Consider the following 12,284-nt stretch of genomic DNA (forward strand, 5'->3'; position numbering starts at 1 on the left):
CACAGATACATCCCAAGCACCAGGCAGTTCCCTGGGAGACAGAAATCTGGGGGCTGCAAGGGTAACAGCATTTACAGAAAAGCAATATCATAAGGGATTAGATGTCACTGATAGCAGCATGTCAATCATTTATCAGCTTTATCTTTTTAATGTGTCTGTGCAAAAGAAAAGCTCTTTGGCTGCCCAGATAGTATTGTTGGACCTCCAGGAGGTTTGCTGGACACAGGGAGGGCTGAGAGATGGAGCAGGGTGGGCAGGGGGACAGCAGTAGCTGGTGCCTGGAGTAGAGGAGCCGGATCCATGGCTGCATCCATGCAGGTGCCCTCTGCAGCCTGGGACACCTATGTCACCCTTCCAGCTCTTTGTGATTATCCTGTGTCCAGGGTGTTCCTCCTAACACCTGTTCCAGAGCGGGCAGGAACGTTAGCTTTGATTAACTGGGATTTGGGCACTGGCTCTGTTGGCCATCAGGATGTTTTTAGCCATTAATCTGCTCCTTTTTGGAGCATTTGCAGGGCCATGGGACACTCCAGTATTTAGGAAATGATGAGTCAGCCCTGCTCAAGAAACAGTGTGTGGTTCCGGCTGTTTTGGTCAGGGGAAAATTTCCATGCCAGGCTTGGTGATGAGAGCTGTGGAGCCAAGGCCAGACCAGAATAACCACTGAGATGTGTAGGAAGCACACAAATAAATGGTAAAATCCTGGATCAAAAATGACATAAATGCTCTGGCTGCAGCCCAGGGCAGGAAACGCCTCTTGGAAATACAAACGTTTCCAGCCAAAGCATGAAGGGGAACAAAACTTTCACATGGCAGGAAATCCCAGATGTGTAAATGCACAGTCAAAGGCTCCCAGAAAGACATAAATGTAACTCAGCCCTTTCCTGTGCTTTAAGGGATCTTTACTGCACAAGATGGATTCAGGCTGGAGCGATCCATGTTGCTGTGAGGAGCACAAGGAACCTCTCCCTCCTCTGGCATCAGGTGCTCTGGTACCAGCAGAGCCAGGGCTGGGTCTGTGAGTGGCAATGTCCTCACTGGACACAAAAGTGCCAATAACCCCAGAAGGGTTTAAATGTTCAAGCCATTATCAGATGGATTTTGAGCAGAGATGAAACAGATGAAGCACAAACAAACATCTCACAGCAATCGGCTCCTCAATTAAAGGAGGTCGGGATTAATTAGAACCAGAGTCCTGAGCTGTTGCCAGGTTATAAATTAATTGAAGATTCCACCGAGGTTATTTTTGAATGTGGCTGCTGTTTTACAGCTGCAGCCAGCTGTGAGTGTGTCCTCAGATAGCTCTTGGGAGCTTCAGAGCCGTGGGCACCCCAGTGCCTCCATGTGATGCTCCAAAGGCTAGGGACATTTATCTGGGAATTGTTTATGGCGTCTTGGAAAGGAGCTGAGCCCCAGGTCCTGCATGAGGGCCTGGAAGAACCTGCTGCAGTTTATCCAGCAGATCAGAGAGGTTTAAACCAGAAAAGTGGGAATTGCTGTGTACAGGAGGAGGAAGCAGGGGATGAACGGAGCTGGTCACTGCAGGGTGGGGGCTGTGCTGGACACAGCTTTTGGGCAGACCCTGGTGGTGGTGACACATCCCTGCTCAGGACAGAGCAGGGCAGCCGCAGGTGCTCGTTGTGGTCATGCCATGGAAGGAATCATTTCTCCAGATCCAATACCAGGGAGGTCTCTGAGTTCCCCAAATTTGCCCCAGGCAGGTGATGGGGCCAGTTCTTGGCTCCAACAGCAAACACGGCTGTTCCACAGGTGTCTCAGCTTGGAATTCCAGAGGGGTGAGGTAAAGACTTCACTGGCTCAAGGACAAGTGTGTATAAAGCAGTGCAGTTCCTCTGGGAGTGGGACAAAGCAGCGGGATGGAGCTCAGCCCCATGTCCCAGGAGCAGCCAGCACGGGGGATCGTGCTGGGGGGCTGTGGGAGCAGCAATGCCTGGGGTGGGCCAAAGAATGAAGCCCCTGCTCACACTGGGTCAATCCCAGACACCCATCACTCTCCAACTGCTCCCGTTTGCCGGCTCATTATCCAGGGCTGGCTGGATCTCGAGTTGCCACAAGATTAATTGGCAATTAAATGTGGTGCTCCTGCTTGCTCTCAGTAAGGAAGTGAAATTGTTCATGGTTCTGCAAGTCACAGAGTTTGTCCACAAGGGATCCATGGGGGAAATAATTGCAGCAAATCCTAATTTTCTCTGTCATTTGAGCGTGTAAGTCCCTATCTGAGTGGTGAGGCCAGGAGGTGCTGCTGAGTGTGGCATGGAGAGCAATTAATTAACTGCTAATTAACAACAGGAGTCAGTGGGAAAGGGATGCTCTGGAAAGGACTCCCTCTTTTGATAAAATGTAGGAGAAAGATGTTGCCGGCAGCAGGACTGACACCTGAAAACTGTGGGGGTTTGTGGTTTTCTCCCAGTTTTCCCAGCTGTGGCTGTGTCAGTGCCAGCCTGTGCAGGCCAAGCTGGCAGCTGGGGGTCCATCCCATCCATCCCATCCATCCCATCATGCTGACCAGAGACCACAGGGAGGCACCTCGGCCCCAGAGCAGGACCCTGGGATAATTTACTTGTTAAATTCAGCCCTGGCTCTGAGAGCATCCCAAGGGCCAGAGGTCAGCAGCCTAATTCCCTGGATTTGCTAGCTCAGCTCTAAGCTCAACCTTTCCTTGTTTTTACAAAACGTGTTCCAGGAAGTTTATTTTTCCCAGGAATAAAAGTAAAAGCTTAGGTCTGGCTGGCAGAAGCTTAAATGAAATTTAAAGCAACTTCCACACCGACCTAAAAAAACAGCCCAAAAAAAAGTGGGGGTTTTCAGTCTCTAATGTGCTGACTTAGCCTGGATTTTTAAAGCCCTGCTTTAAGCTATTTCTTTAGCCTAAAATTTGGCATGGACTTATGGAACGTGTGTCCAAATGAAGTGTGAGGATTATATAAAAAAATTGTTACCAGAAAGAAATAGCAGTAAAAGGATTAAATGAAATTGGGTGGGTTCTGTAGGTCCCCCTCTGAAGAGCTGACAAATTAAGTGCTTATTACAGCTTCCCTTGCCGAAGACAAAATTCCAGGGAGGAATCATGAGCTCGGCCAAGAGTTTCAGACTTGAGCCTGACCCTGCACACATCTACCCTGAGACTGCATCAGGATCTGGGAAAGTGATGGGAACTCAACCCCTCAGCAACTCCCATTGACTTCACCGAGTTCAGGGAGCACTTGGAAAACGCTCTCAGGCACAGGGTGGGATTGTGGGGGTGTCCTGTGCAGGGCCAGGAGGTGGACTGAATGATCCCTGTGGGTCCCTTCCAATTCAGGTGTTTTATGATTCTATGAGGTCATTTTGCTTTGGACCCCTGGGGTCCTGCTGGGGTCTCCTGTAAGGTCAGCAGAGCCTCCAGCCAAGGGTGGTGGCTCTTCTCCCCCATCCCCAAGCCCATCCCAGCTGTTTTCCACAGTAATCCCGTACCTTTGTGAATAAGGAGGTGTTCAGAGAGCAGTAACCCCTGGCAGGGTGGGCTCATTGCTGCCTGGGCATGGCGCAGGGACAGGAATTTCCTGACAGGCCCAGGGTGCTGACCCGCTGGAAGGGGATCAGGAAAGAGCTAAACCGTCACTCCAAGCCTGGAAAGCAGCCTCTCAGTGTGAGCCTCCAGCAGCCTGGCCTTCACAGCTCTTTCCAGGGAAGGCAGGAGGCAGCTTGGTTGTGATCCATAAATAACTTTCTAGGAAGCTGCGATAAACCCAGTGAGTGCTAAAAATACCGAGGGGCTGGGCAGGGTCTGCCCAGGCAGAGCATCCCCCACCAGTACCCAGGACATTCCCACCCATTCATGGGCATCCAGGCTGATTCCCACTCTCATGGAACAACCCTGAGGTGTTTTAGGAGCCCTGCTGAGCCATCCCTGTCCTGCAACAAACAGGAATACCTGTATTCCTGTGCTCCAACGTCCCGATGCAACAGGGCCCTGGGGGTTCAGGGGGTGCCTTGTGGAGCCACAGGGATGCTCCCAGGGAATATTATCCTGAGAGTCCAGTGGAGCATAGCACCAGCAAGTACTTCCCTTTTCCCGATGGCTCCAGTGCTCTCACAGCAGGTCTGGGATGTGCTGCACTCCTGGCCTGGCCCTCACCGGGCTGTGCGGAGATTTCTTATCTGCTCTGCTCACCCAGCAGGGAAAATCCCAGCACACAGGGGCTGGAGCGAGCCCCCAGCCTGGAGGGGTGCTGTGAAGCCAGGATCCCCTCAATCGCACTCTGTCAGCACTGTTGGATCCAGCAGTGCTGGTGATAAATGGCTTTTTTGGGACAGAGGGATGCTCTGGCCAGGCACAAAGAGCTGCAGCTCGGGAGGCAGGGAGGAAATACCTCAGCTGAAACAGAAAATAAATTTTAGAGCAGTGTAGTGACCTTCTCACTGCTGGGCTGGGGGAGGGGGCTGTGACTGAAATCCCAAACCGGGGGAGAAGTCTCTGCTCTGCATCTGCCGCGTCCTTCACATCGGCCGCGGGTCGGCTCATCCCGTGGGAATCGGGGCAGCAGCCGTTCCCTCGGCACAGCCTTTGTTCCCAGAGGGGACAGGCCGAGGGGCAATGGTCAGCGAGAGCTCCCCTGGCTCAGTCCTGGTGTTTCCCCTGCAGAGAAGTGTCCTGAGAAAGAGAAAAGCCCATTTACCTGCCCCATTTCTGCCCCTGCTCTGCATGGTCCTGGTGGACGGTGCCCAGGGAGAAGCAATGGGGGGGGGTTGGCCCCAGAGTGCATCAACTCTGCCCTTTTCCAGAGAAAAGCTGTCATTTATTTTAATTCCTTGTACAGGAGGTAAAATTGGAATCACAGAATCACGGATTTTAAGCTTAGGCTCCTTTTTGAGTTGGTGTAATTTAAGCGTTATACCACTGGATGAGAAGCTGCAGGCTCAGGGAGTCGTGCCTTGCTCTGAGATAAATTAGAGAAGGAGGAAATCAGAAGTTCAAACAGACCAACTATGTATTCATAGAAACAGCGTGTATTTGGTGGTGGGTGTCTGCTGCTGGACTGAGCCCAGGCAGGGCCTGGTGGAGCCTGGTCTGGCTGGTTGTGGAGCTGGGGCTGCTGATGGTGCAGGGAGGGCTCTCCCCTCCTTGCCACATCCCAGCCTCTTCCCTGGGATGCATGTCCCACATCACCCATGGGATGATGTCTCACAGCAGCCCGTGGGATCCGTGGGGTGGCAGGTATGAGGCAGTTTTAGGTGGGATGTCCCACCCACCCTCTCACTCCCTGGGCAGTGCTCGCTGTGAAACCAAAACCCCTGACCTGCTGCTCCTGGCCCTGGAGTGGGAGCTGGGATTTCCAGACGGTTTGAAGAGAGGAAACAGTTCCTGCAAACAGTTTGCTCAGCCTGGGGGTGACTCAGCTGGGGCAGCCAGGCTGTGGCCCGTGGGCAGCACGGTCGCTGCTGCAGCTGCCCGGGCACTCCCCCACAGCAGAGCCGGGGCTGCCACTGGAGCAGCCGTTCCCAAAACAAAGTCCATCCTCAGAGCAGCACCAGCGTTGTTTTGAGGTCTGCAGGACACCTGCAGGAAGCGAACCAGATGATGCAGGTTCTCAAAATAACCTAAACAATTCAAAGGAAGAGGAATGCTGGCCTTTCTGCCACTCTGCTGGCACTGGGGGGGGGGGGGCTGGGCAGGAGGTGTAAGTACAGGGGGGTTTGTCCCCCTGCACCTCACCTCTGTTCCTGGGAGCATTGCTGCCCTGGGAAGATGTTTTGGAGCTGCCAGAAGCAGCACAGGTGTGGTTTCTGCTGGGAATGGGAAATGCCACGGCACGTCCCTGCACGGCAGTGCCCAGGTGCAGGAGGGCTCTGCGCTGGGGGAGCTCTGTCTGTGTCTCTCCAGCCAGTGCCAGCTTCCGTAGAATCCTGGAATTGTTTGGGTTGGAAGGGACCTTAATGATCATCTCATTCCACCCCCTGCCATGTGCAGGGACATTTTCACATCAGACACCTGATGACCCTGGTGGCACTGGCACTGACACCCTCCTTGTCCTCCTCCCTGCCCTCCAGGTGTCCCCTGCGAGCGTGACCGCCTGACCTTCGCCTTCTGCCAGACGCTGCGGCTGCTGGGCAGGTGCCACCTGCCCACCGTCCACGTCCAGTGCTGCCGGAGCTGCCGCCAGCACGGGCTGCTGGCAGGGCCCGGCCGGGACCGCGGCGACGAGCGGCTCTCCCGGAGGTGACAGGACCGTCCCGAGGGCGCCGGGATCCGCGGCGGCTCCCTGTGGCTGCTGAGCCACGGCCAGGACTGGTGGCTCTGCCACTGCCCAGGGAGGCCCCGGGCTCTCTAATTCGTGCTACTCTCTAATGGTGCTCAAACCATCAGTGGGGCTGGTGGGGCTGGGGGTGCAGATCCCGCTGCTCCTGACAGAGATTCCATGACCTGTCGGGGTCACGCTGCCCTGGGGGACCAGCAGGGAGGCTTTTTGGGGAAGGGGAACTGAAAACAGCAATAATTTGGGGAAGACCTCTCAGAAATGCTTATGGTGCTATCATTTGACATTTGCAGCCTCTCAAAGGTGTTGGCTGGCCAGCACAAACCTTGACTTTTATTATTATTTTTATATATCTGAAGTGAGCATCCAGCATTTTGCTGGCTCTGCCGACCCTTTGGGGTAGGGATTTTTTTCCTTTAAGGGACTTGAAGCTGGCAACCCATTCCTGTAATTTTCATTAAAATGTTTATGCACTGAAGCTAAATAGATTTAATTTAAGAAGTGGAGACAGGGCAGAGGACTAAAGTTTCAGCTTCAATTGGGGGTGTGCAGGGCTCTGTACCCCATCTCCCCACTGCTGGCTTTCTCTGCCAAACCCATTGCTGTGTCCCTCTGGAGCAGAGGGGATCATCAGGGACACCAAGGTTTGGAGTCCACCAGCTCATTCCCTTGCATGTATGTGGGCAGGAGAGGGAAGCTGCCCTGGCAGTGGGTGGCACATCCCCTCCTTCGTGGGCAGCCAATGCTCAGTCCCTGGATTTCTGTATGTGTAGCAGTTTAATGCTCAGTTAAGGTGTTTTTCTGTGGCCTTACAGGCTAAACCCTTTTTTTCCTGCTTATCTAGATTCTCCTCTGTTAAGGTTAGCTGATTTTTAACTAGAATATCCAATTTACTCTGAGGCACAGCCCCTACCACCTGCTCTCGGAGCGGTGTGGGAATGAATCCCTCCCTGTCTTGGGGAGGGTTTGCTGGCAGGTTGGTCTCTGAAGGTGGGCAGGAGCATTTAGGTAGGAATTCTTTTCCCTATTACTCTTCAGGCTGTGGAGGATGCCCAAAAACTGGGGGACCTTTAGGGGCAACACTCCCTGCACTGGGCAGAGTCAGGCTGGAGCCCGTCCCAGGCTGCACAGCTCCAGATGCATCTCCCTGGGCTGTCAGGAGCAACACTCAGTCCAAACAGGGAAATTCCTGTGTGCGATTTGTATGTAAAACACAAGCCGTGACTTCACCATTTGTGCTTTATTCCGTTCCAAGGTGATGTAAATTTTTTATGTTCCAAGAGCCTGTGTTCAGTCCTGGTTTCTTTGTCCCCAGCACCATCTGTCCCCCGCCCTGTCACCCTCCCAGGATTGCAGAGGGACAGCCCTTGTGTTGGGGTCTGATGGCCACAGCTCATGAGTGTGTTAAATTAAACAGTTACTGAAGGAAACAGGTGGGTTTCACATTTTCTCTTCCCCTTGGGGAATTCTGAGGGAGTTTTCAGTTAATTTGAGGTGGTTCAGGCACTGGCAGCAGGAAGGAACGATCAGTTTGCATCTGAAAATTATTCACAGCTCATGTTTGCAACTGGAATGTGTTGATTAAAACTTATGAGCTGGGTTAATGGGGTAAATCAGTTCTGCAAATCTGTTACAGGATCTGGTGAGCCCCTCCTGCAGTGCCTTTCCATGTGCAGGGTCCCATCTGTGGCTGGTTGAGGCATGGGATAATCCCTCCTGTGGGACACCAGACCATGGCCAGAGCCCAGTGCCCACCTATGCCTCATGTCCCTGGGGTCCCTAGCAGGAGCTTTGTGTCTCTTTGGCACAGGGAAATGCAGTAGCCAGGAAGAACCTTTTCCTTTCAACCAGAAACCTCTCAATTTCAACCCCAAACCTTCCTGTTTTAGCCCCAAATTGGTGTCCCCGGAAGGGCCAGCCCCACCAGGCACTGGGGTGTGGTGGCCCCAGCCCTGCTGTGACCTTCATCTGTCACAACAGAGCCCTGGGCCGGGGTGTCCCTCTGGGAAGGGCTGAGCCAAGCCCATTCCCAAGCACCTGGGCCAGGAGCTGCAGGATTTACTGCAAACCCAAACCACAGCAGCCCCCGAGCCCAGCAGTGCCTGAGGGGTGTGTGGGCACTGAGGCTGGAGAAGGTTGGATCACAGTGTGGGAATTTCTGTATGAGGGGCAATTCATCTGATTTTTAGCCACACAACAAGCCAGGCCTCCCACCAGCACAGAAACTGCATTATCAGTGACAGGAGCACACATCTGGCTAAAGTATCTGCAATATTTTCTTGCAGTGAGACACCTCCAGTGAGTGTCTCTGGAAGGAGGCTCTTCACAAGGGCCTGGAGAGGGGGAATGGTTTCCCACTGACAGAGGGCAGGGCTGGATGAGATATAGAAATGCCTTTTTTCTTCTTCTAAAGATGCTTTTATTGTCTCAACACAAGCAGGATGTTAGTCAGACAGAGCTGCTGCAGTGGGGCAAAAGGGAAGGAGGAAAGGGCTCATGGATCAAAAGATGTTTGAAATAGGATCATGGAATGGTTTGGGTGGGAAGGGAGCTTGAAGCCCACCCAGTTCCTCCCCATGGCAGGGGGTGGAACTGGATGGGCTTCAAGCTCCCTTCCCACCCAAACCATTCCGTGATTCCATGATCTCCTGGAAGACTCTTTGAGAGAGTCTTAGGCTTCAGATCGGAAATCAGACCTCTGTGCCTCCCTTGGTCACCTCCAGACATTTCCATACTGGAGACAGGAAGGAAGAGGAGCTTGTTAACTGGGAAGCAGCAGCTGCTTTTGCAGGAGCTTGTTTGTGTCTCAGATCCACGGGAACACTCCAAGCGCTTCCGCAGCCCCGGGAGCCGCCAGCTCTGCTGGCAGAGCACCTGTGGTTTGCAGCTCTCAGACCTCACCAAGGGCCTCTGTCCAGCCCAGATGATCTCAGCTGGAGCATTTGAATTCCCAAGGAGCCAGAGGGGTCATCAGTGCATCATCAGCTGCATGGACTGGGGAGGGGCACTGTCCCAACCCGGGCAGGAGAGGAGGCAGTGAATTCAGTGGAACCGGGAACAGCTCAACTCCCACCTGTCCTCTCCAGATAATAATAAAAGATTTATTTTCTCTTGTTCTTAAAACCTCCTTGAGCTACACAGAAAGGGTTCACAGGCACAGCACAGAGGGGCAGCAAAGCCAGGACAGCAAGGGAAGGATTTGAAAAATTCCACTGGTTTATCTTTTTGTTTGGATTTTAATTGGCAGCTGATCCCTGCCAACTGCTCCGGTGAGGAACAGCCTTCATCCACCCACCTCGGAGTGCTGCTCCAGCAGCTCATCCTGGGAGTGCCTGTTGCAGAGACAGGACATTCCCGGTGGGAAGTAAAGAACAGAAAACGAGGGGAGGGAGGGAAAGGAGCTGCCCGGCTCCTCAGCTGGTACCAAGGCACGGTGTGTTTGCTCGCCCAGAGCAACCGTTTGGTTGGGAAATTCACCAAAGCTGTTCCACATGTGCTGTGGGAGGGGAGGGAGGCTCCTCAGAGCCGGGGCAGGGCTGCCACAAACCCACAGCCCCCGGCCCCCGAGCTGCACTGAGGGAAGGCTCAGCCGGGTGTAAACATTTAGAAACATCTACCTGCTAAAAATAGCTCTGTCTCTTCACGCAACTGCTCCGCTGCCATGTGTGGTGAGTAATAGTTACCTCCCGAGTAAAGTGTGTGCAAACACGAGCCCTTTACGCGGCCCTGGGGCCGGCGAGGCAGCAGAACAGCCCCCGTCCCTCTTCCTCCGCGCTTACTCCTCTTTGCAAGGACCCGCAGCCTGGGGGTCTGGCATGGAAACGGGATTTCAGACCTGGAAACGCCAGCTGGAAGTCCAGAGGCTGCTGTAAATCCCTTTGCATGTCAGGGGTCTGGCAAAGGGGCAGAAGGATGATGCTGGCTCTGTCTGGGGGGAGTGAAGGTGGGGAATGGTCTCTGTGCTATGCTGAGGTTTGAGGCAAGCCAGGAGCTAAACCTGGGCTCGGGGTGCTCCCTCCTCCTTGGAGTGCAATTTGATGGGAAGGAAGGTACCCGCCAGCAGCTGCCCCGGCTGAATTCCCCGCAGCTCCGAGTGCTGGGGGTTTGCTGTGCTCTCTGCTCCTCTCCCGCCCCTGCAGGCACCTGCCGGGCTGCTCTGAGCCTCTGGAGAGGTGTAACCCCGGGAACGCACCCTCCTGCCGGGATACCTGGGGCCCCCGTGGCGGGGAGAGAGTCAAGCCTCTTCCAGCTCCAAGTATTCCGTGATTTACCACAGAAAACAGCACCGAAAGGACAGAACCGCCACAGCTCAGCTCAAACCCTGCACTGTCCGTTCCTCCACCTCCCAGCTTGTCCAGAGCTTCTCCAGCAAACACACCTGGATGGCTCTGCAGCCGCAGGGGTGCTGCTGGTGACGGGCACCGGGGGAGCCCGCTCGGTTCCCGGGATGGCCCCGGAGCCAGGCGGGTGGGGATGCTCCTCCCGACACAGCAGAGCCGTGGGTTGCTGGTGCCCTCTGCAGTTGTCTTTCCCTGCTGTAAATGCAAGGGATTCTTAATCCGAAGGAACAATTTTAGTACTTGGAGATCCAGGTGAAGGCGGTGACCCGTGTGTGTCTTCCCGGCTTTGGAGAAACATCCCGTGTTCTTCCAGGAACATCCCGTGTTCCTCCAGCACCTCAAATCCTGCCCGATGGGATCCCCCTGGAGCTGTTCTCCCCGGTGTCTCCTGCTCCCTGGCTATTCCTCTGTCACCCCCACGGTGTCCCCAAAGCCCGATGGCAGCAAAGCCTCTACTCAGCCCTGTCTGTGGGGCAGCAGCGACGGGGATGGACAAAGAGCTCAAGCCCAGTTAAAATGGAAATGCTGGAAACTGCAGCAGTTCCTGGGGAGTGCACCCAGCACCTCCCAGTGCCCCAGCAATCATCCACTCCCTGAGGAGCTGGGAATATTCCTGGTTTCAGAGGCCTGGTTTTGGGATCTGGCCCATTTCCCCAAATGTTTGCTCTGGAGAACTTTTAACCTCTGTGCCTCAGCACAAACCCCTCAGGGCTAAGGATCCCAGGGCACTGCAGAAGCAAGGAGAGTCATGGTCACCAGAGCATCCTATTCCCTGTCCTCCAAGCTTTTGTAAGAGCTGGGAATGCCATTCTGGTGGTGCCACCGAGCTGTGCAAGGGCAGTGGGGACAGAGAGCCCCCAGGAGCTCATCCAAGGAGAGGAGCCGCTATCTTGTGGCTACAGGATCGACAGAACCTCCTTGCTGGCAGAGATATCTGCATTCTGAAAAGAAAATATCAACCCCCCTGCTGGAGAGCAAAAAAAAAAAAGCAAATTCCAGGAAAGAAGCCAACAGATAATGGCAGCTCAGACTCCCTGGAGCGTTTGATCCATCCCTGCAGGAGTTACCTGCCTGGATCCTTCCCAGCAGTGGGCTGAAATGCAGGACATGTGTCCCCCCGTGCTGGCACATTTGTCCATGGGGGCGCAAAGGAGCTTGAAATTTAATTACCATTTAATTGAAGCTGAGTAACTGAAGTTAAGAGAAGTATTTCTTCTTATGTGCAGGAACTGTTCTCTCTCCCACCTTTCTACAACTCCCCCCCCCCCCCCCCCCGCCCCCTTAATTAATTTTTTCAGCTAACTTGGCACTTGAGGAGAGGGGCCTTGCTGTGCCATGGAGCAGTTCACTGGTTTACCAAGGAGAACGTTCCCCCTGTTCGTAACACTGGAGTTCATTCCATTGTTCCATGCCCTCAGGAAAGCTTTATGGGGATTATTAAAATGGCTACAAATCCCTGAAATCGCAACAGATGTTTGCACTGCGCTCCAAGGATCTCTCACCATGGAACCAGCCACAAGCCACTGGAGTACTCCAGGGAGGAGCAGCACCTTAAATCCCTCAGGAGCTACTACAGCAGATCCTGAACACCACTGCACTGGGAGGAGGAGCTGGGAGGGAACTGCCTAATTCTCAGGCAAAGGTAAATCCATGCTCAGATCCAGAGCTGCAATGGAACCCTGGGGAA

The 12,284-nt window shown here is 54.0% G+C and overlaps 1 protein-coding gene across 1 annotated transcript in view; it reads left to right on the top strand.

The window, feature by feature from the left end:
- The window catches only part of ADAMTS7 (ADAM metallopeptidase with thrombospondin type 1 motif 7), a gene marked incomplete at both ends in the record, with an annotated part of 32,665 nt that extends 26,441 nt beyond the window's left edge, over positions 1–6,224 (top strand). Inside the window, one exon of the mRNA XM_082290626.1 lies at positions 6,052–6,224. Within this exon, the coding sequence (XP_082146752.1) occupies positions 6,052–6,224 (173 nt within the window). The remainder of the gene's footprint in view (positions 1–6,051) is intronic.
- Between the last annotated feature and the right edge of the window lie 6,060 nt (positions 6,225–12,284).

This window comes from Coloeus monedula (assembly GCF_965178545.1).
Source record: "Coloeus monedula genome assembly, chromosome: 14".
Taxonomy (NCBI): domain Eukaryota; kingdom Metazoa; phylum Chordata; class Aves; order Passeriformes; family Corvidae; genus Coloeus; species Coloeus monedula.